This window comes from Cupressus sempervirens, chromosome 9 (assembly GCF_028749045.1).
Source record: "Cupressus sempervirens isolate cs-2001-9-10 chromosome 9, ASM2874904v1, whole genome shotgun sequence".
NCBI classification, from domain to species: Eukaryota; Viridiplantae; Streptophyta; class Pinopsida; order Cupressales; family Cupressaceae; genus Cupressus; species Cupressus sempervirens.
Window position 1 is genome coordinate 729,004,229 of NC_143126.1, and position 26,151 is coordinate 729,030,379.

The following is a 26,151-nucleotide window of genomic DNA, read 5'->3' on the forward strand; positions in this document are numbered from 1 at the left end:
CAACTCCAAGATCCCAAACCATGCGCGGATGCAGATTGCTATATTTGCTGAAAACTCCATGCTTCTTCAGGATCACAAATTCAATTGAGATGAGTAGACTGCCATTCGGGCTCCGCTATGTCACTCTAATATAAACATTGCTATATCCAAAACCACCAGGATCCCAAGGGAGCCGATCATTAAACAGATCCATGATCTTCATGTAATCATCAATCTCCCCAAGAACTTCACAACACATGTAGATCCTATTATTTTTATGAGGAAGCACTTCACATGGAAAAATTGCAGTCATGCACGACTTAGGCACAACTTAAGGGTACACTCCATATTCAACCAACTGTGGTTGCTTCTACAAGGAATCGTCCATAGCATCTCTAAGAAGTTGAACAACCATCGATAGAACCTTCTCATTAGGAGGGCCACTAACAGAACCCAAATTTTCATCAAGATGATCATTAGGTGCTGGTTTGACAATATTTGTGTTGGTATCTTCCTCCAGAATCCATTCCTTCATCTTTGTCTCAGGTACCAAATAGATTTTGTCTTTGTAGTAGATGATGTCATCGACTACCTTCTATTTGTCATCCTGAATGTCGCCATCCATCAATTTGCATGCAACAGTGTTCTTGGAGTACTCGACCAACAGATGTGCATTCCAATCGATAGGAGATCATATGACATCGTTGGGTGCCATAGTGTGATCCAAGACTAAACTCTTAATTCTTCCAACAAGCTGGCAAAATCACCAGCTTTGATACAATGTAATATTCTTGACCTCCGAAGACTGATTGGATGCCCCTCAAGACTAGTATTGTACGATATGCAGGATGTACGATGATGATTAGGTTGGAGTTTGTATGGTGGGAGAGATACTAGTCTGGACGGTAGGCCGTATGCAAAGGCCGTACGGTATGAGGGTCGTACGGTATAGTGAAGGTGGACAATGCATGGAGGGTAGAATGAAGGCTGTACGGTGTAGGGAGAGAAGTCCCACAAAGAGCAATTAGGCCATATGGTGGTAATGTAGCCATGGGAAGATGGACTTCGTACTAAATGAAGGGGGATGGTGCATGGATAGAGAGGAAATGTTCAAACATGCAATAAACTTAGAGATCCAAATTCAATAGCCAAACATGAAATTGAGATTGAACATGAATAATCATTCAATTAATATTTGCCAAAAGATGGTGCTCCGATTTGCCAGATCTGAGCGAAGTATTACATGCAATGGAATAGGGTCAGGGTTGAATCCCACCGAAACCGAACAAACCAAGTAGGAAAGATCTTTCACTTCTGAAATGGCGAACAACAGAGAATCCCAACGGGAATTCGCAATACAAATAAATAATCCAAAATGCATACCTACGACTACCTACAAGCCCTGCTTAAATACACGTAGGGGAAAACCTTTCTGAGGGTGTACAAAGATAGCCGACGACAACACTTACCAACGAAAACTAAAATAAAAATAGGTCCAAATTTTTTTTTCAATCGAAACCACAAATACAAATATTAACTTGGGCCCTATATTAATTAATTAAAGTAACTAATTAAAGGTCCTTTTATTATATTATTTAAATTCTGGGACCAACCAATTAATTAATTAAATTAAATTATTATATTAAAATTTGGGGACATTACAGGGTTTACATAACATACTGAAGCCCTGGGATCCCAAGGTGAGAATGAAACCAGTAAAACTTACAATCTCACCTAGAAGGATTAGCCAATTAGGCCTCCATTTACAAGGGAAGTACCCTAACATCTGATCAAAACTCCAACCCAACAATTGGAACATGAGGGGGCTCACATAAAAGGTTTATAAACGAGATCCAAGGCCTTGAAGCCTTTTCTGTAGTGAGATATGGGAGTTGTTGTTGCACATTTCTAGCATGCACATGGATCTTGCATGCCTAGGGCATCAAGTTTCTCCTTGTTGTCTGCATCTTTTCACATGAGACCAAAAGAATCTCAAAGTACATTGTTCCTACTTGGATCCCACCTAAGGCTGTTAAATTTGCATGGTGGAATCTCAAGATATGAGTGAAAATGTCAAAAACCCTAGGTAGATACAAGAAACTATGGCAACAAATAGTGAATTTGAGATATCTGGAGTTAGGAAGCGAATTAGAATCTTATTCAAACTACATTAGAAAGGTGATTCACCAGGCTATCCAACAATGTCAACAATCCGTACCTATGTGGCAGAATGAGTCCGCACAATGTGTTACAGCATGAGATTTTGCAGAAAAACTTGGTATTTTATTGATCTGAAAGCAAAATTATGCATTCTATGCCTACCATCCGCCTGAAAGGGCTATGTAGGCTCTCCCAATGGTTATAACAACCATTTAAACCAAATATGGCCATTGGGAATTCAAATTACAAGTTTTGCAAAAAATTGCTAAAAGTTGCCTGACAACTTTTTAGCAACTTTGCAACTTTTAGTGCAACTTTGCCTAAGTTAACCAAAAGTTGGTTTTAACTGATCCAACATGGACCAAAATATATAAGAACATGAAAAATCAATCTATCCTAAGATTCCAGGCTATGTGACACCTTTGACCATATGTACTGTACCAAATTTTTAATGTAATAATTAAACTAAATTAATTAATTAACTGGTCCCAAAATTTAAATAATATAATAAAAGGACCTTTAATTAATTAATATGGGGCCCAAGTTAATATTTGTATTTGTGGTTCCGATTGATTTAATATATCTCAGACCTATTTTTATTTTATTTTTTGTTGGTAAGTGTTGTCGTCGACTATCTTTGTACACCCTCGGAAAGGTTTTCCCCGATGGGTATTTAAGCACAGCATGTAGGTAGTCGTAGGTATGCATTTTGGATTATTTCTTTGTACTGTGAATTACCATTGGGATTCTCTACTGTTCGCCATTTCGAAAGTGAAAGATCTTCCCTACTTGGCTTGTTCACTTTTGGTGGGATTCAACCCTCACCCTATTCCGTTGCATGTAATATTTTGCTCAGATCTGGCAAATCGGAGCACCATCTTTGGGCAATTATTAATTGAAGGATCATTCATGTTCAATCTCTTGTTTGGCTTTATTTCATGAAGTCGAATCTGTAAGTTTTTGTTTCATGATTGAATCCACCTTCTATCGGTACACCATCCGCTGCCCTTGGTTTGGCGCAACACACAATGCAACTGTCTGTGCTTCAGCATTACCAATCCATACGGCCATCTCTGCCTATGCTACAACATTACCATATTGTATGACCATCTCTATCCGTACTACAACATCTCCATACTGTACGACTCTCCAGGCTACCGTACGACCAATCAACACCATTGTTCGTACTCCATTCCAAACTACCGTATGACCCACCCCAAACAATCTGTACATCACTGTTCACTCCGTTCAACTATACTGTACTGGCCATTAGGCACACGGGACCAACAAGTACGTGCCCATTAGGCACACAGGATCAACAAGTAACTGGTCATCAGGCACACAAGAACAACGTGTAACTGGCCATTAGGCACACGGGTACCTGCCCATTAGGCACACGGGACCAATGGGTAATTGGCTATCAGGCACACAGGACCAACGGGTAACAGGCCGTCAGGCACACCGGACCAACGGGTAACTGGCCATCAGCCACATGAGACCAACGGGTACCTACCCATCAAGCACATAGGACCAGCGGGTAATTAGCCATTAAGCGCACGGGACCAATGAGTAGCTAGCCATCAGGCACACGAGACCAACGGGTAGCTGGCCACTAGGTACACGAGACCAACGGGTAACTGCTATCAGGCACACGGGATGAACTGATTCTGAAGAAGCATGGAGTTTCTAGCAAATATAGCAATCTGCATCCGCGCATGGTTTGGGATCTTGGAGTTTGCGTATTGTTTGAGGACAAGGAATCTTTGGCCGTCGAGGATTTGTAATGTCCCCAATTTTTAATGTTAATTAATTAACTGGTCCCTGAATTTAAATAATATAATAAAAGGACCTTTAATTAGTTACTTTAATTAATTAATATGGGGCCCAAGTTAATATTTGTATTTATGGTTCCGATTGATTTAATATATCTCGGACCTTTTTTTATTTTAGGTTCCATTGATAAGTGTTGTCGTTGGCTATCTTTGTACACCCTCTGAAAGGTTTTCCCTGACGGGTATTTAAGCACAGCTTGTAGGTAGTCGTAGGTATGCATTTTGGATTATTTCTTTGTATTGCAAATTCCCATTGGGATTCTCCGTTGTTCGTCATTTCGGAAGTGAAAGATCTTCCCTACTTGGCTTGTTCGGCTTCGGTGGGATTCAACCCTCACCTTATTCCGTTGCATGTAATACTTCGCTCGGATCTGGCAAATCGGAGCACCATCTTTTGGCAAATATTAATTTAAGGATTATTCATGTTCAATCTCAATTTCTTGTTTGGTTGTTGAATTGGGATCTCTAAGTTTATTGCATGTCTGAACATTTCCTCTCTATTCGTGCACCATCCCCGTTCATTCAGTACGAAGTCCATCTTCCTGTGGTTGCATTACCACTGTACGGCCTAATTGCTCTCTATGGGACAACTTCTCTCCCTACACCGTACGGCCTTCATTCTACCCTCCGTGCATTGTCCACCTTCACTATACCGTACAGACCAGTATCTCTCCTACTATATAGACTCCAACCTAATCATTGCCATACATCCTGCATACCGTACGGTACTAGTCTTGAGGGGCATCCAACCAGCCTCTGGAGGTCAGGAACATTGCAAACCCCAAAAGGGTATTTGAATCTGTGATTCATTCCTTGGGTTTTGTGGACTTTGCTGAAACTAAATCAAGTTTTCAGAATTTAAGGGCTACAAGCCTCATCTTGGGTTTGTTAAGCAACATAGGGATAGATGTTGCATAGTTTGATTCTAATGATTGTTTCATGTTATTTAGGACCTAAATAGACTATGAGTATGTCTTAGAGTCACCCCTAGTCCTTATGTGAGTTTAGGGAGGGAATGTATCAAAAGTGCCTTTTAGTGCCCTGTGAGAGCAACTAGTGATTAGTTGTCTTTGTGATAGGTTTTCCTTGTGATTGGGATTTCCTAGGAGTGGTTTTAGGTTGAGATAACCATAACCATCTTGTTGAACACTTGTGATAGGTGTTTTGGGGTAGATTGGCTTTGTAAGGACACTTATTGTATTCATACCTTCAGTGAAGAGGATTCTAGGAACCTTATTTTAACCACTACTGTTTCCATTGCATCACCTTGGTAAGGTATAAGGGTTTTTTCTGAGGTGTTCTCCATTGCTGAAGTATAGTGGAGATTGGAGTTGAGTATTCTGGAAATTTATTATTGTCTTCTCTTACTGTAATAACAGTGACTGAGAGGTATTTGTTGCAGGAGAAATTGGAGATCAGAAGTTTGATTATATGCACCCAATTTTCTTTCTATTTGGTGTGGTTACCTGTTGCATTATGGAATGGAGTTTCTAAGCAATTTAGCACCAAAGGTTCTTCTGTGGGTGTTTGCTTTATTAAGGCACGTGGGCAGATCAATTGACATCTGATGAGCTGTGTGTTTCAGCACTCTAACTGGGCGACTTAAGTCTATAAGTTGGCTATGGTTTGTACCTGATTTTGGGCAGTTAAATCCCGTGTACAGGGCAGGTTGGCGTGGAGATATATACCTCTGATTTGGGCATGTATCAACCATAATTCAGAGCTGGAACAAGCACTGTCAGATCAGACATTTATACTTGCTGTTATAAATCGACATTGGCTGAAAACTACAGTTTCTTCTTTGCATTATAAATTCAATACTTTTTCAGCAATGGTTGTTTTATCCAAAATTTTAAACTAGTTATTCTCTCAAGGATACGGCATTTTAAAAGCAATTGTTGATTCACATTCCAATGTTGACTTAACTATAAATTCAAGCTTTCATTTACAATCATTCAAGATATCATTATCAAACTGAAAATGAAATGCATGCCAAGTGTTTGACAAAATGCTAAATTGTTGATTAGCAAAGGGAATTGAAGTTTGTTTAAGCTATAATTGTTTAGGGTTATTACATGCTGAACTTGATGGGATAGTGGTTTGATAAAGTAACCTCATAAAGAGGCATGACAAGTAACTCTTGATTTTTGCTTAGGAAAAAAATGTTTAAATTGAGATCATGAGATGATCAAGCCCTTTAAAAATTCTATCAGGACCAACTTGGAAGTTACATAGGTGTGCCAGATACAATTATAATGACGAGGACTAACACTGGGGTCAAAAATGCCTAATTTATCACGCATGAAAAACCAGTCCTCACATTCTCTAGCTGTCCATCGAAAAGGCATAATGCTTTCTTTGTCAGAATTCACCTCAACCATATTGAAATCTCCACACAATCCAAGTTGTAGGTGGAAAAGAATCATCAACCCAACACCACAACTAAGATCTTTCAATAACATCATTGGGAACATAAACATTAATGATCCCAAAAGAATGATTGTTGACCAACATGAGGACCTAGACTACTCTCCGGATGGGATTGGACCCATGATCAACTATAGAAGAATGCCATCAAGGAGAAATGAGAGTACCAACTCCTCTACCAGCTTCGTGTTGAGAGGCAAAAACAAGGCTATTTGACCAAATAACATGACATGCAACAAATAGCATGAACACAACAATTTTAACTTCTTCAAGACAAAGAACATCAAGACTAGGAAAATGTTGACAAGTATCCTTAATGGAATACTTCTTGGTGAGTCCAGTTAGACCCTTTACATTCCATGAGATGTAATTCATGAGTCAACTACCTACATGTCATCCTCGTCCCTAAAAAGGATAAGCTATTATGCACAAAATTTGAGGCATGACAAAAATTAGGGTAGGATTCTCCTCGAATCACCCGACATTTTTAAGGACCTCCATCACTAAAATCTTCTTTTCCAAGAGGACTATGAGGGCAACGTAAAGTAGATGGTTGATTAGAAACCATTGAAGCGGCTTGAGTGCGAGGCCACGAATAATGGGAGCCACTCTGCCAAAATCTTCCTCTATTGTTTAGGGTTTGAAACCGCATATTCAACTCGTTGCTTTGGCAGTGACTTAGGTTGAGTTGGTTCTTGCACTAAGAATTGCGAAGCAAGCCCACCTGGTTGTTTTTGAACAAAATCCAAGGTGTGTTTTCCTTTGTTAACCACCATGGTCCAACCTTCATCTGTTTTAGCACCCTTAGAAGAATGAGGGAGAGTTGTCTCTTTTGGTGGGGATTTGGGAATTGCTAAAGAAAAATCCTTAAATTTGTGCTCAAAGGATTGACAACAATAGCAGGTGTTGGGAAAATCCAAATGAAGCACTTGCTGGGAGAAAAATTGGCCACCCACCTAAATGTCAATGGTCTTCTTTAGGTTGCGATGTTAATCAACTTCAACACAAACCCTTTTTTTGGGACGAGCATAAAGAAATGGTCCGGCTCCATGCAAACTACCCTACCAAGGGCTTGTGCAATAGTTTGCAGGAACAACCAACACATCAAGGGTAAACCCAATAACTCTATCCAGAGAAGGAACTTAAGCTTTTCCTCATCTAAGACAATAAAGTCTCATGACCATGGATGGTAAACAAGCAAGGAAGACCAGACAAACCAATACCCATTTTTGAGGATATCCTACACATGGGAGGGGTTGGAATAGTGAAACAAAAAGACACCCTTGATGAGATTTTGGATTGTGCTAAGTGTTCTATTTATTCTCATGAGAGATGGATTCATGTTGAATCACTACTCATGAAAAATGGGTCAATGAGTTTGACTCAAAATCACACAATTAAATCCTGATAGCAATATCACAATTTGACTTGCTGTGGAAATTATCTCCTACTTAGAGATTTTGGATGCCATCAAGTTGGACCCCATTAGGGGCCGAAGATATGGCAACCCAATCATGCAACATGCTCTTAGGTGGAACCCTCCCCAACAAATATCCAATCGAAGTATCCTTTTTTAGCTAGTCACAAGAACTATCAAAATCCTGCAAAGATTAAACAACATTAGGAGTATTTGAGGTCATAACTTGTGAAACACCTTCGAAATGAGCTTGCAAAATCACTTGTTCTGAGATATTGGGTTCAGACCCTTCCAATTGAGTCTGAATCCTTCTTGGATCTAGATTCGTGCCGGGTTCATGATGGGTTCGGGCAGGGTCTAGGCCATGGACCGTAGGTCCTCATGGGTCAGGTTCGGGTAGTGTCTGGGCCATGGATTGTGGGTCCTCGTGGGTTAGCGGACCCAATGCGGACCTACCATGAATGTGAAAGGACCATTAAGGACCTCGCACAGACCCTTAAGGACCTACGAGGACCCTTGACCCATGAGGCCAAAAAATGTTAAAAACATAACAAACTATATATATATATATTTATTTATTTATTTATTTTTTATTTTTTTTATTTTTTATTTTTTCTAACCCTAAAAGGAGCCTATTAGAATACATCAAACGCATTTTACTTCTCATTTGGCTCTCTCATTTTGGTGTGTCTATTTTGCAATGATGAGGATCTTGATTTACTCACAGCGGGGATGAAGCCATTGATCCCTTATTTTTTGATGACTCATTTGACCCTTGACAGGCCTTGATACAATGATAAACTATTAAACACTTGTCACTATTATGATATTATCATTATGTTTCAAACTTTATTATTTGATGAAATAGTCTATGATTTAGCATTTCATTTTGCAATTTAGTAATTCAATGCATGATTTTTGTTAGAATCTTGAACATTGATTAATGAGCATGGATTTTTTTTTTTGCCCAAAGCTGTACCCGAATTCGAACTGGCAACTTGGTGCCTGTTCGAAGGTGACGTGATCACCCGTCACCAAAGCTCCAACACCAACATCAATTGTTGGGTTGAAGCTAACTAGAGCCATTATAAAACTCAAATTCTTGTGGTAAATGTGGTATGACAACACAAAAATGCAAGATTTAGATGGACAGTAAACAACCAAAGGAAAAACCCTAGTAGAGCTCACCCCTCTCTCCAGAACTTCTCTTATTGCTTTTATTTTTAAGTTGGTGTGGAATGATAATAATGAGGTGAGCGTTCATGCTTAATTAAGACAACAGAACGAATACCATTTGCAGGTGATGGCTGCTAGTTCTCTTTATTGGCAAGGATTTCATTGAAGGATCGAATGCCTCAATATAGTGTGAGATCTCCCATTTGGAAGACACAAATCAAGGAAGAATAGGTCGAACGATAATTGGATGGTGCAGAGGTTGTGGTTCATCCTTGGTTTGAAAACGTTCTGAGCATAGGCATTAAACAATATCTATTTTGGAACATCAAGTCACACTTGCAAGGCAAATCCATATCAATTCGCTTTGCTAACTTGGAATTACAAAGGAGGTCAAGCTTGCTCTGGGCACTGTGAGTACTATAGAAAATCACATTATTTTTGGACAGGAATATACAAATTTATCAGTTGTAGATGACATACAATTACATTGATAGTTGGGACCAACCACCATATAAAGTTGTTGGTTGCACCATCACATGGAATCACAACAACAACTTGCTTATATTTCCTCAACGTGTCTGATGAGAGCCATTTACATCCTATTTTACACCATATTTCATCCTATTTCATGCACCTTCATATCCATTTCTATACTCCATTTTCATAAGTAATCATGTATTATTACAATCCTTTGTTTACATATGATTAAATATTAATAAGTGATCTTTAATTTAGTTTTGGGATAAAAATTTGAAAATCAATTATTGATTGCCATTACTAAAAAATGTTTTTATTTTGAGGTTTGAAAAATACATCTTGCATCTTGTTGATGGAAGGAGAAAATTTTAGAATTCCTATCAACCATTAGACTTCTTGTCGCCAATCAAACTTCCTATCACCTGTTAGATTTCTTGTTGCCTATTGTATTTCCTGTCCTCAGTCAGGCTCCTATCGCCTGTCAGGCTTCCTATACTTTTTGTCACCCGTGAGTATATTTTTGATCAAGTGAAATCCAACTAGAATATTCTTTTGTCATATGATATTTTAGTTATTTTGTTGCAACTAATTAATATTTAGTTTATAATTAAGTGCAAGAGAAAGCTTCATGTCAAAACCAATATTCTATTTTGTTGTAACTATGAGCTAAATAAGCTCCTAAATTTAGGGAAGTTATTTCCAACAAATAGAAAAGTCAAATGTGAGCCACAAAATAATAGCAAAGTGGTGTGAAAGGAGGAAATAGCTTGCACCTATATTATTATATAAATATGAGCAAACGTGAAAGGAAAGAGAAAAGAATAGACTTAGATATTATTCCGATAAATAAAATTAGCATTTGAATGATTACTCCTATGTAAAAATTTAAAAAACCTTTCATTTAATCCACCATACAAACGAGGCAAGGGCACACTCATTGGGGAAGCTTGGTGATATATTCTTTTATGTGTTTTATCATATTTTGGTTTTATTTGATTAAAACAACTCTAATTTATTTTAATTGTTAGGTGATTTTAATTAGTTTGATTTTATTTGACTAAGATAGTTTTAATTTACTTTAATAGTCGTGTGATATTTATTATTTTTGCATATGATATTTCTTTTTAATCTGATTTAATTATGATAACTTTTAAGATTTAAATGTAGAGTAATTTATAGTTTAGTATATTCACTAAAGTTTAGTTTTATGGGAAATTTTGTAATTTTCATTATGTTCAATTTGTTGAGGTATGCTTTAATTTTTATTAATTTGTTATTGTTGTTACTATCATAACTCTTATTGTAGGATTAGAATAGAAAAATTATAATATTTTTATTAATGCTATCTTTGTGTTTGCTAAGCTGCATTTCATCCCCGATAAACTCACTAACTCTCACTCTTTCAATTGGCATCTATCCACAACACCTCTCACAACACATAGACCAAACTGAAATTCATTATAAAGCAATAAAGCTTTCTTATTCTTTCCTGCAATTTTGGCCTATTAGTGTCTTTATTTAGAAGGTGATGTACCAGTTGGTGAAGGATTAATATCTGAAGAGCACATGATTATACTGAGGGGTGGGGGCGGGTGTGAATCAATATAATAACAACTTTGACAATTTAAAACTTTTATCCACACAAGTAACTTCAAATAACTTTAAATGCTGAAATCAATAATTAGGCACATGAACACATTAACACAATTTACGTGGAAACCCAATGCAGGAGAAAACCACGGCAAATAAATGATTTCTTATATAAACTTTTCTTTTACAATGGTTTGTAGGCTCCAACCTACCAGAAGCTCCAACCCCTATGTTTATGAGCACCGACTCACTGGAAGCTCCTACTCCCACACTTTGCAAGTTTCGACCTATTGGAAGCACCAACCCCCATTGCTATCTTCGTGAGCACCAACCCACTGCACACAAACTGTTCTTCCACCTTTATGATGTTGCTAACTTAACTGATAATGGATATTGTGGACATCTGTTTGCTTTGATTGATAATGGATAGTTTGCTCCATAAATCTAAATACATTTCTTTCCTTTGTCTGAAAGCTGAAAGCACATTCTTCTCATACGCTGTCTATTTCCTTCTATCTCATACTTTAGATTTAATATATATGCCACATAAATAGATCTGATATACATATTTATTTCATATATATATTCTGCACCTTTAAAGTACTCCAGTCACATATTCTTCATTCACTGCTCTGTTATTATCTTCCACACTTTTCCATTTTATTCTCATATATATCAGATTAGAAATCTGAATATATATAAATTATTTTATTCACACTCCTATTCTTCTTTATAACTACTTACATTGCCATGTTCTCTTTCACCCCTCACTAACTACTTAATGAATTGTCTTTGAACCTTTATATATATTATACATGACTTTCCAAGAACCGGTCATGTCTTTTAAAAAGTAAACTTAGACAAACTCTAATCATAATCGCATGAATTAATTGATTACGATATGGCAGTTACTTTTTTAAATTCTTGTAAATGTCATTTTCCTTGGTCTTAGTCGCACTCTAACTCAAGTTCATATTCTTTTAAATATGAATCACATATGATAAATTTTGAATGTCATCCCTTACAAATCGTGACTCATTTTTGGTAGATTTGCATTATCCAGCTCTTAATAACCTTAATATTATTTTTTGCTTATGAGGCTCTTGTCTTCCATACATTTGTAATATTTAAATATATATATTTTTGAAGGTATTGCAAACTCTGCTGCGATCACTGTAATTGTTCCCATGTCAAATATATTTGACTTCTTCGAGCAACTCTCTAACGCTGACTATTTCCTTCTACGTATGTCTTCCAGCATATTGGTGTGTATTGGCTGCTTGTTATTTATTATTGTATTATAACTACATGTATCGTGGGCGTACACAGAGAAGATAAACTGGAGTCCATCATCATTTCTTCTTGTTCAAACACGATCATAATTTTATTGTATGTGACTTGTGCCACCGTAAACTCTAAACGTGATATCTCATTTTTAGCAATACTTCTGTATGCTTATCGGGCCCCTTTTCATACCACAAATAGGGATTTCTCCGGCCTTTGATCAAATTTTCGAACACGCTCATGACTGCAATATGGTATCCAAACTGCTCAAGACTCATCGTGGCTCCTGTTCAAACTGATATGATTTTTTAATGCAAACCAATAGCCCTTTGAAAACATTAGCATGATGCTTTTACTCTAAATATGATAAGACATCGTTCTTCATTCTACCGTCATATATACTTCAAACATTGACGTATTAGTTTGATTACTTGCTGCTCACTGAATCCTTTATCAGTCACTGTTTTGACCATTCCTGTGGCTCCTGCTAATGACCATACCTTCTTGACAATTTGGACGCTGCCTCAATATTCCATTCAAACCATAGTATTTTACTGTCATATCGCTACCCTGTTTATTATAATCACCTTCCGTTGTGGTTGCTGAGTAATGGATGACGTGACAGGGTAAATAGCTGTTTGCTATAGTTTATTTGAACTCGTCGCTGATCTTTCTTGTCTTTGTATCACCCACCGTCCATCCTTCTTTATTTTGTCTCTCTCTCATATATTTGAACTTACAAGAAGTCAAATCCATCGCAGATCTTCAGAGTATTGATATTAGTTAATACTTTTTATCACTATGATATATCCATTATCGTCTTTTGGTATTCATTAAATAATTTAATATTGCCCTCGATGTCTTTGACTTGCCCATTGCTCCCATAAAAAAATTCTGTGACTAATGGCGCTGATAGTCTTGGTCTGGACTGCATGATATGTCTTCCAGTGTCTTCATTAATTCTAGATGTGCATTCAAACTAAGTCTTGATTGTTTACCGTATGGGGTGTAAATGGATACTTATCACATTCAGTAGATTAAGATGTAACACAGAACACAGACTTTATTCATATATGCAACTCCAAGTACAATGCTTACAATGATAACAATTATGATATCTCAATAGTCCCTTTCAGATGGTGTACATATACTTTCCCGAAGGGGTGACTCAACCGTCACACACCCATTCGGATACAATTCTATCCATCGGCTACAATATAGAATTACCGACAAGATTGATTGCTCCGACCATAATACTCAAGATATGTTCTGCAAGTTCACAATTCATACTTTCATTGGGCTCCATCTTTTGTCGAACATACATGCTCTATGTATTCATTGCTGTTTATATCACAATCTAACCAAATAGCTTTTGGTCTTTATAGATTTGCTGTAATAACATGAAACATTCTTTATCAGAATCAAGACTAACGAAAACATGCAAGCAAGCTTCGAGTTCATATGTGTTCTCTCCATATCTATCTCTGTTGTGAGACTCGGTTGGCAATGGTATTCATGAAATATCTATCCTCTATTACTTTGTCTGTAGCTTTTTCTTTGTTGACTTATCAATGACACATCTAGCCATCACTTCTCTACACACTCATTGCTACCTTTTGAATTAAACAAAACTTGTGTCTTTTGACTCAAATACCATTCTCTGTGTGATGTTTATTGTTCCAGCTATGTCTCTATTTAGGAGATTTGATCTTTACCCAGATTTAGACCAGCATGTGATAAACCAAACTCAACTTCATACTCTTGATGGCACCTTGACATGGCTCTAGTTCCAAGTACATCTTGTTCACTTAAGGTATATTGTTGTTTCTGTTCATGCCCATCGTGATATGTCTTTTCTACTCTTTCCACCAAAGCTTTAGTTATACTTTCATCACTGCTTTATTTCCATTACAATCATTCATACACCTTTGACATTGATGGTTTTTCCACTTAGTTTGTTCATGCTCATAAGTCCCTTTGACATCAATGACAATACTTCACCAATATCTTGCCGGTCCACACAGAAGTTAGAGGCAGAATTAACACAGCTCTCACGTTCGATGTGGTCATATATCAGCACTCTCCTCTTCCAATGACATTTTCAGTGAATAACCAGCTAAATCCTTCCTTAAAGCTTTTTATTCTCTCTATATAATGTTGAGCTACACATATATGCTTATTGCATGAACATACCTCTGTATTTCTGAGTATTGTTAAATAACTTCTGCATGGTAATCTGAAGGTACATATCAGTAACTTAATACATTTATTAAATTGGCAAATTCTGAAAAAAATCTTGTAGAATTGAACATCATTATATGCCTGTCGAAAACAATGAGCAATTACATGCCTTCAAAATAAATCACATAACATCATGCAATCAACTTGTTTCATATATGGAAGAGAAATGTAATAATTTCTTGGGTTGAAATGGAATGGGATTTTAAACCTAAAGTCATAATTTGTTCTAAAATCTTTCAATTTGGTATGCTGTCATGTTCTTTGAATGTCTGAAGTTAGGGGTGTAGGGAATGAGATGTAAAGATATTAAGGTGTGAGGGTATTCATAGGTCTGAGAATCCATATAGGAAGAATGGGAGAAAAATAAAGTTTAATTTCAAAGATACTCAATGTAGAAGGTGTTGATGTGAGTTTTATACCACTCCAACACGCAAAATTGAATAATTGATATTTCAAGATAAAACACCAAACCTCCAACTCTCTCTTGAATAAAGACACATATTATGCTAAGACCGCAATGGAAGATCATAAGGTGACCTCAAGATTCCTTCCTAGTGTCAATACTCGCTCAGTGATATTAATGTGATGTTCTAGTATCATGAGGGGACTCTTCTATAAGATTTTGGCAACTTTGATTTGATTGATATGGCTTCACATTTTGCAACGACAATATACTTTTGACTTCCAACTTATGAAATGCAACTTAAACTTAAACTTACAGATTTAACTACTACTTCTACCTAAGGATGCAAGAAAGCATGAATACACTTGGACTCTACTAGATGCAGTCTTCTGATTGACTCCACTCACCTAGTGCAAGCTTCTAAGGTGTGTTCAAATGATTTTCAAATCAATACCATTTCCTTAATCCCATCTATGGATGAAAACTAAAGATCAAATATGGATTGAAGTTAATTGCATATAAACGCCATTCAACCACACAAGGCAAACTTACAATTAATAAGCAACTAACAGTTTGGTCTATGATCAAGTCAAGCAAGGATACACTCACAATTAGTCTTATCCATCTAAATTACTATGCAAATTCTAACTTAACAACTTGAAATCAAATCTACTCTAAGTGAGGAATGTAGATCACTATGCAATACTTCCAAATTGATCACAATATTCATGATATAAGACACAACAATGAATAGTAGAGTGAATTTGACAGTATTTTAGTAACAATTCACTATTACAAATGAAGAGATCAGGCCTTATGCAGGGGGCTCAATTACAATAAATGACCAATATTAAACACAATCAATGGCCTAGATTAATCCACTACAAACTTTAATTAGGGTTGTCACCCCTATCATCCAATAATATGAAAGCACCACCACGTGGGCCAATAGAAAAAATTACAATGCTTTTATTGACCAGTCAAAATGCACCATCCAATCTGACTTCAACCTTTAGACCATTCACCATTGTCAATTGCTGAAAACAAACAACTGAAAGAAGAGCAAATAGTACAACATAGTACTTGTGGTTCTTGATCATTTCCTTAAACCAACTCTAACACCATGTTGAATTTATAACTCGAAGTATATTGTTAGTTGTTACATCCCAATTTTTGGCTCAATTTTAAAAATTTCATATAGCCATTGAGGTTTCGTGTGAAGTTAGTAGACAGGTACAGCGAGTTACAATCATGTGAAATGGTAAAATGGTTAATCATTATAATTTCATATGCAATTAGCATGCTAATTAACTGTTATGAGGATATTTTAATGTTATCTTGGAAAGTTGATTATTCATCACGAATTCATGGAAAGTGAAATGATGGCTAGCCGTTATGATGGTTTGTGAATAATAACTATTATGGTAATTATGGTTATATTGAGGAATACAACATTATCATGGAGAACTTCTTCCCTACAGGAGCACATCGAAGGGGGGAAGCATTGCCAAAAAGGAGTTGGGTACGAGGGAATCACCTAACATTGAGCAAATAGGTGGGAGTCCTAAACCACCATGACCAAGGATGAAACGACTAGACAAGAAAGAAGAACAAAGGATGACTATGAGCGATTTGGTTAAAACAATTAAAAAGAAGCATTAAGAAAAACTTAAGAATAATACCTTTACCATTTCCTTGTTCTATGCAAGCCAACATACCTTGGTATAAAAATATCTCGTCTATACTCATACTTGTGTGGATATGAAATATGTACGTACATATGCACATATACATATATATGTGTGTGTGTGTGTACACAAAATAATCATTAGCGTATGCATATATGTATACCTACATATCATAGGACTCAGGCAAGCATGAATATACAAAAGGTGATATTCTTATACCAAGATATGTATAGATATATCTTTTGCAACTTGCTTTTATAATCTTTCCTTTGGCGTGGTCATGGTATTTATTTAATTTTTCTCGATTAACCTCATTACCTCATTACCACCACCTTATGGCATCGGACTAATAGTTTTATATATATATATATATATTCCTTTTTTAATTTTCAAAAAATGATCTTGCAATATTTATACCACATCCATTTTGATTTAGCTGAAAGCCCACATGGGAGGCCATATTATCTTGGCCAATACAAGTCTATATTGTGCTTTATGATCCTTGTGGGAAAGGCTCCCTTCAACATATATTCATCGTTCCTTTTTCTCTCTAATTTGATGCAACATTTCCGAGCATTTAGTACTTTTTGTACTGCAATATAATATTATGCAAACCACATTGAGGTGGTGAGATTGAAGTTATTTGCTAGAGCCGAAACTTGCGAGTTCGGGCTGTGGATATTCATCGGCCCAAATTGAAGGTCTTAGTGCCAGGTCATTCTACCATAACCAAATACTTCCGACTGATACCAAAAATCGGGTCATGCATTTGATTTTCTTGCAATGATTGTGCCATGTTTTGCATATGTGATCCAACTTGTTTATCAATCCTGATTATTACTTCGATACTTGCTACAAGATTCATAGCTGCACATATATGTTAATTTAAAAGGATCTTATGTTGATCTGTTTATGCATTCGGATAGTGCTATGTTGTGTTTTGAGTTTTCTTAATAAAAGATCTGATCAAGGAGTTCCATATAGGGGCATAGTTGATATGTCCTTGAGATGGAATACTCTCTTTTGTAATATTAGAATAGAATTAAAAACATACTACGTTATGATGCCATAGGCCGATAAAGACATGATATACGGAAAATGAATAAGAGATCACGAAATCCAAAGATTTAATATAAATTTTCTCCCAAGTAATGAGGACCTTTATGGTTGAGCTAAGGGGAGAATAGAGTGGGAAGAGTTCCTGCATTGAAAGAAAGAATATAATCAGTATTATCATCCAAATCAAGTATAGAGATAGCTCATTGAAATCTTTGTAAGGACTCTTGTTGTCAAGTCAAACAATGGTTTGTTACTTTGGCTCTAGGTTGCTCAGTGGCTGGTCAGTGGTGTCCCAGGCCTAATTCTAGTGTAGGGAGGGCCTTTCTCGATTGAGATTGTGTAGGGATATTCAAGGGTCTACTGTTGGGAGGTAAAGCCCTAGAAAATGCTCCTCTCCACCAAATGCCAAGACATGCTTAAGACAAAGATAAGTTATGCATTCGATTATCTACCAATAAGAGGTATTTTATTTTCTTAAATTTGAAATTACAAGTTGAAGATATGTTGGATTGATTAATATCAGAAATTAGTCCATCTTAATGTATTCGGAAAATAGTTAAATCAGTTGATTTTCCAAATGAACATGAAATATATATGTATGCATTAGATAGGCATAACAGATGGATGTTATATTTTTCTTTCATTTATGTGAATAATGAATATGAACGTATCTTTTAACAATATGTTATTGCCATAGTTAGCAATAGGAAAGAAAAGGGGCTATGCAATGGTATTCGATGCCCTAAATGGTATCTGTCATTATGATACAGTGGTATTTGATGCCCTGAATGGTATCTATCATTATGATATAGTGGTATTTGATGCCCTAAATAGTATTTGTCATTATGATACAGTGGTATTTGTGCCCTAAGTGGTATATGTGGACTAAGTTGGGTTTTGCAGATGCTACCCTATACGGATTCCAGTTTTGGAATTTAGGGTATGGAAAATTTTAATCCTCTATTTTGAATTATTGATGATGCCTTCAATTGATTGTTATGATAATTCAGTTTAACTAATTGTAATTGTTAATCTCTTTCACATGAACATAACTATTATAACTACCTTTACATGAATGTGAATTAGTAACTATATTACACTGATTTGCTAGTTGTTAGCTAAGGCCCGGAAGAAGGGGATGTTACATATATAATTGCAATTAAAGAAATACAATAATTCAAAATAAGGTAATACAAGAAGTTATCCAGGAAAAACCCTCCTTGCCGAGGGAAACAACCCAACGCACCGAAAGATAGACCCTTTATTACAATTAGAAAACTGGTTACAATATCCCTGTCTCCTTTTCAAGTCTACAAAAAACTCAGTGATCAGAGCTCAAAAATTCAACAAAGTATCCCTTATAAAATAATGATACTCAACTCAGATAAAGCACTCAAATAGAATATAAATATGCTGCTCATATATCGAGCATTACATAAATTTTTTAGAAGATAAAATATAATATCTCTGAGTTTGAATGACTCAGGACTATATCATATGAATTCTGAGAATCTTTCAGAACTGTAATATGCTGACTATCAAAAAACAAAAGAACAATAAAAAAATCACGATATTGATCTGTAGAAATATATTTCGATCATACCAAAAGACTGGTATTTTCTGAAGATGCACGATAATAAAAACTCATGAGATTTCCATCCGTTTTCTTCTAACTACCAATAATGGACAGCCATTAATGGACATACACGGCAACCATAAGAAGAACGGACACCATCATAAATAGACCCAATGACTACAATATCGAAACGGTTGATCATAATAGATGAAGCAGCTTAGTCACATGATAACCAAGATAATTTGTCATCAAAGCATAGATCACACAGTGCCAAGGAAGCAGTTGAGGAAGCAGTTGAGTCATACAAGAGAAGACAAAGATAAATGAAAGCCAATGCCATCATTGAATCAACACATGCACAAAGCCAAAAACAGTAATCAATGGAAGAAGACTATAATAACAAGAATGCAGATTTGAAGAGGCACAAAGATATGGAGCCAAACAACAACTGAACCAAAACGATTCTAGAACTCCATAGCGAACTGGAGGACAGTAGAAACAACACACTGATTTCTGAGAAGCTCAAACATGCATATTTTAGTTATGAAATCTTTCTCGCAGCTATAAACTTCAACAAATTGAACATAAGGGTCTCCTCTTTGTCCTCGGGGACCAACACAAATGTTTTTACTCTGCCAAGGTTCACTTTGCATTTGTGTGGCCATTGGGTTGCTAGTGAGATGGCCACTTTTCCATTCTATTAGCTCGTGGAAATCGCTAATGTTTGACTATACTCATTATTTTTTTATTAACTAAGCATTCAGAAAGTGTAGCTAGCAGTTTTCCACAGTCCATTAAAATTGTTTGCTGTTTTCTGGGTACAATCTTCCCAGAAAACAGCAAACAATTCAGAAAGTGTCTTTGTTTGTCCTTATTAGGTGCACATGTGAACCCCACTTACTAACTCTAAGCTCTCATTTGAACAGTCATTCCTAATATCAAGTGTCATGCACAATTAGAACATTTATCATATCAAGGCTCAACGAGAATGTCTTCTTAACATTGAAGACAATATCATTGTGTTCCTGAGCCACTAGGTTGATGGGAGTCAGAATTTTAATTAAAAGGAAAATGGTCTAAGTCAAAACAAAATCGATAAGCTTTTGAAGTAAATTACAACAGATATTTGAAGGCATTAAATTTCTTTTAACAAACATATTTGCATGTCAACCTATTATTGCACCAGTGATATGTCGTGAGCCCAAATTGATAAAAGATTCCGTATATTAAACAATTAAAACATGTTTATTATATATATAGATTACGATCAATCAAAGCAATTGATATGATATAATTGTTATTATTGAAATAAAGCAATTCATATCAGTACGAAGTTAGATAGTTGTCTATGATAAACAATTTAATACTAATAATAATAATGATCTAAATAAATAATATAATAATACTAATAATAAAGCATCAAACATATAAACTACACCTACTATCATATTAGTAAGAATTAAAATAAGTAAATGGTCGGGTACTAAAACCCAGCGTCCCTTTATTAGGGTTGTGTTGGTCCAAGTCAGACGACCATATAAAGAGTACGTAGGCCAATGAGGAAGGGGACGGAAAAGAATTGAACAGTAAAAGTCTGCACATTGTTCGAGCAAGTAAAGGAATATACTACCTACAAATAAGTCAGAAGAGGTCACGTCAATAAAAGACATTACCAGATAAGTTGAGGATCTAATGCAGTTGCCCTAATCAGCTAGCATGGCAGCAATAACCAGCACAAGCAATCCGCCCAAGCCGCATGTCGAGCAAGACAACGGAGTTCTAATGAGGACCCCCAATATCGGGTGAGGTACGTATCTAGCAGCACACTCCAATCAATCTTAATCCGCATGTCAAGCAAGGTATGAGGAAGGGTGATTAAAAGGGAAGGTATCACTCAATATCGAACAGGGCCCACATCACCAAAAAGTTGAGGGCAATTGAAGGTTCAGTGGGGCCCACTATGAGGCCAAGGTAAGTAGTCACAATAGTTGAGATATACCACATTATGTATAGATAGGATTGTTAACTTATTACAATATAATACTTCTTAGGATAGTACTAATTATTTATATTTAAATATTTGTTCTTCTAAATGATATATAGGGACCCATTGGATAATTAATAATGATAAGCTTCTAATAAGAAATTAAGATCATGGAACTACATTAACTACATTGAATTGGAATAAGAATTGTAAGAAATAGTGATTGACTTTAATTATGAGAATTGTAGTGGGCTTGGAAGATAAACCTAATAGACCTTAAAGATACTCCTTTCAATGGGATGGCTAACTAATCGAGGATCATCCTACGGAACACAGGGGGTCCTCACAGAGGATTATGAAGCCTAACTTAAAAGCTAGTTTCAAAAGGAAGGGCAAATAATCGAGGGTCATTCCTTAGGAGAGGGTCGTTCCTCAGGACATAGGGGATCTGCCTAGAGGGTTAGGAAGCCTGATTGAAGAAATCCTTAAGGATGTGTAGAAATAATGACATTTCTATATATAAATCATTAGAATGGAATTTAATATTCTATGTTGCCAATAATTTCTATATGTAAACTTGTCCCAAGGAGGGGGGACATTACATGATATGATAATAAATATACTACAAATGCTAACATATAAAACTAGGATTCAGGAACAAACAATAGCATATCCTCATGTCATCTCCTTAATAATCATTTAGTGCCTATTAATTATCATGATCTTTTCTGACTGGCTCAGTACTTTGGTGGCACAACAACTCTTACTACCTAGCTACTGTAATATAGATGCAGCTCTTGCATGGTGTCTTGATTACTTCTAGGATCTAGCCTATAATGCATATTACCTTTCTGTCTCTTTTCTGGTTCATTTATAGTATGCCTTTGTCTGGTTTGAGTTCTTTTTATGGTGAAACTTTACTTGCTATTTCTCTCAATGTTTGTGGTGGACCACTTCTTAGTTATGGCTTCTAATAAGTGGAGCCATATCTCCAACCTCAGGACCTGCCCCTACTGGATCCCCAACTCCATCATGGCATGGTGCTAATAACAGTTTGAGAATTAAATAATTTATGACCGTGATCTTGTCTGATATTTCCATGAATGCGGGTTACATGTAGACTTTTGACTCATACAGCAATCTGAGATCCTCTAGAGGATGTGTTTCATGGACTCATTAAAATGGTTATGTCGAAAATGGAGGAGCTTCTAAACATATATAGAAATTTTGTATAGTGAATGCACTAAACCTGATCACAGAGGCAAGTTTCCATCTCTATGGACATTCTTCACTTTCATAATACTAAATGTGTATGGTAATTAACAAAATTTTATCATGCAGTGATACAGTCTCTCTGATCAGACATTATTTACATTATGTCTCTGAAAGTTTGTTAGTGATTAATACGGCGGGACTTGACTTCAATAGTCACGGGATTGTCAACATACTGCAGTACTATGTATAATCTTGGCACTGGATCATATATTTTTCCGATATAAGTTGCTTACATTTGTTATGGAAGGTTTCTCAAGATATATATTAGCCTTAATGGGCTCTTCAATCATGCTGCTAGTTTCCCACACTAATGCAAAGCTTAAAATATAGTGTTCACATTAGGTTTATTTAACTAAAAACCATAACAAATTTGGATGCTTATTGGAATGGCCCTGGGAAAATAGTATAATGCTAACATAAATAATGAAAGAAAAAAACATAATGACTCACTTCTATTGAAATCATTTCATCATCTCTTTTGAAATGCACAGTAGCCCCTTCATCTCCCTGTTAATCAGATACAAAGTTCATCTCACTGTCAAAAGATTCATACAACTATCCTTTGTTTAACAAGACAATTTTATTTAACCATATTTGTACAAGTACATTATATACTGCACCTATCAAGCTAAATCTATCTACAAACAACAATGATCAAGTAATGGTGTCAGAATCATTTCAAACTTGAAGATTCACAATGTTTTATGGATTATACTTTATAGTCTTTACAGGTTACGACTTATGATGCTCGTACTGTTTTAAAATGATTGGTTCTATACAACATAGAAGCAAAAATCATTTTGGTGGGGGATCAGAAAACCAAAAGTATAAGATTTTTTTTTAAATGGGGAAAAGATCTGGAAAAAAACAGATTTTTAAGAAAAATATAAAAATTGTAGAAAAAGAGACAAAAACTATTCTTTTAAAAGTTAAGGGCATTTCCATAGCATAGAGATATAGAGACCAAATACAATAGAGTTCAACCCATTAATGTAGAAAGTAGTTGATTTTTACTGTTCATAACTTTATATTCATATTGCTGATTCCATAGGTAAATATTCGGTGAACTTTTGGGCAGTCACAAAACAGTTGTCTAATTCTGAGATCAAATATTAGTGAAGCCTACAAAATAATCAAGATCAACATTTGTCAGACTTTTGAAGACGGCATTCACTAAATAGTTGTATAAAAAATTAGCTGTCTATGAAGTAACTGATATCAACATTTATCAGACTTTTTAAGAGGGTAGTCACCAAATAGTTGTCTAAGATCAAATATTAGCTAAGCCTATGAAGTAACTAAGATCAAAATTTATCAGACAAAAATAAAGATATTGTTAGGAGTTTAGTAAAAGTGGAAGCCATTTTGAAGTGATCCAAGACTTTCATTGCAATTGAGGTAAGGAGTTTTGTAGGGTAGTTCAATATTTAAGAAATCTTATCAAACCATATTCCATGATTGCAATGCTTTATATTCCATAAGGGCCCTTTTGGTTGCTGGAATTAGAATGGAATTGGCATTTGGAATTCTTAAAATTTTCTAATCCGCTGTTTGGGTCCACAAAATCAGAATTGGAATTGGAAAAAAATAAAATTCAGTAATGCCCATTTACCCCCCAAAGCTGGATTTGGTATTCCATCTAAATAGATGGAATTGATCTAATTCTCATTTTAATTCCAATTTTCCCAAAAAGAGCATTACACAATTATTAAATTGGATTTTTTTTGTAGGCCACCTGACCTATTTTGTTTACCGCTAACTTTCTCTATGGCATTGTCATTTGTCGTGCTCACCCAGAACTATTGCTCTGACAGTTGTTTAGTCATCACACCAATGCCTCCTTCCCTTCTCATGGTTTATGCAAGCATTCATGTACTGCTACATCTCAAACACACAAACTCAGATTAATGCAAGTCGGCTACAGCCCAAACACCATGAATCAAAAAATCAAAACTTCATGCACTGAGTGACGTCTTGAGGAAGCGGTGGCTATTTTATAGACAATGGAGCAGCGAGACATTCCAATTAACTTTCTATCCTTGTCATCTATCATAGGGATATATGCATTATAGTTTCTCCTTCATTACATAGGCCATTTTTTAAAAATGCAATCAACAAATCGACGTCATTTATCATATCTTTGGCCTCTATAATTTTGTTAGGTGAATCTGGTCTGTAAGGTAGGATATTTGTGAGCCTCTCCATTAACATATTACTGCCTTAGGATAATCCCTTATCATTTTAGCAACATGTTCAACTTTCTATCTTTTAGCAATTGGTCTCTATGAAAGCTCAACCACCCATTGGAAGAGTCTGCAATGGTCGCCTCATCATTGATTTTCTTTGTACGCTTTCAATCGTATTTTAATATTCAGCAATACAATAACATGCACTGAAATGCCAATCTTATAAACAGTAGCAATAGTCAGATTGGACAATAAAGATAAATGTAAACACAAGTGAGACACCCAAAATGATGTTTGCTAGAGGGTTTTTGTCCTCAAATCTAGTTCTGAAAATGAGAACAGCCTGCTTCCAAGTTTCTCCAAGAGAAAACTGATTTGAAATTGAATAACCAAGCATGCTGAAAGTAAACTAGCTTCCTTCTTTTATAGCTCAACAATGTGACTCTTCAACTTCGTCTCCTGTCTTTTCATCTTATTCCCCCTTTGTCACCTTTTAGCTCACTTTAATAATATTAAATTGGCCCATTTTGAAGTCTACAATAAGCTCTCAAAAACAAAATTTGATATTACATATATTTGTCCAAAATTTAATATTACAAATATTTGTCCAAAATTTAATATTAAATATATGTCCATACTTTTTTGCAATGTCTCACAATGTAATGTCCCCAGTTCCTCTTGTTTAGAAAATAGGGACATTATTCTAAAAGCCTTAATAGTATTGATTATTTTCTAGAGTTTTCATATCTTTCCTTTCATATTTTCTGATATCCTCCTTTTCAAAATTATTCTCCCTTATATACCCGGTCCATATTATTCTCAAAAGACATGACCGATCAAGAGCAATTATTTATATTAGTTTAATAATTGTTCAACTATAATTATATTTATAATTTTGATTACATTGTATTTAACCTTTGATTAATAAGGTATTATGTTTGTTTAACATTATCTTATATCACCTTTTTAATAGTATTATATTTTATTATAATCATCTTTTATTATGATATTCCTTCTTTTTATTATTATAATATTATTATCATATTATGTTCTCTTGTTTATTATTCCAATTAATATCATAAAATTTATTATTTCTTTGACTCATTATATTATTGAATTTTATTGGAAAAAATAGGGGACATGACAGTCCACCCTTTCCTTGTCAATAGTGGCATGTTGTGATGATTAAGTTGTTGTGTTGTTATCCTTGCCATCAAGGTTCAAATCTCATGGGGATGAGGTCCCCCGTTTGTGGCCTCACTGGTTCATAGCTCCAGGTCAAAGCGTTTACCCCTCTTTTAAAAAAAAAAAAACAGTCCATCCCTCTCAAAATTGCTTGTCTTCAAGCAATTCAATATTCTCTGCTTGTGATTTGATTGATGCATCCTAAAACAATA

General features: G+C 35.6%; 1 protein-coding gene across 3 annotated transcripts in view; it reads right to left on the reverse strand.

Moving 5' to 3' along the window:
• The window catches only part of LOC149540784 (uncharacterized), a 160,198-nt gene that overhangs the window by 56,864 nt on the left and 77,183 nt on the right, over positions 1–26,151 (reverse strand). For 2 of the 3 annotated variants that reach the window (XM_089801860.1, XM_089801862.1), the window contains exon 4: positions 23,019–23,075. The exons of the other annotated variant lie outside the window; for it this stretch is intronic. In XM_089801860.1, coding sequence (XP_089657986.1) covers positions 23,019–23,075 — 57 coding nt within the window. The remainder of the gene's footprint in view (positions 1–23,018; positions 23,076–26,151) is intronic. 3 annotated transcript variants of the gene reach the window in all.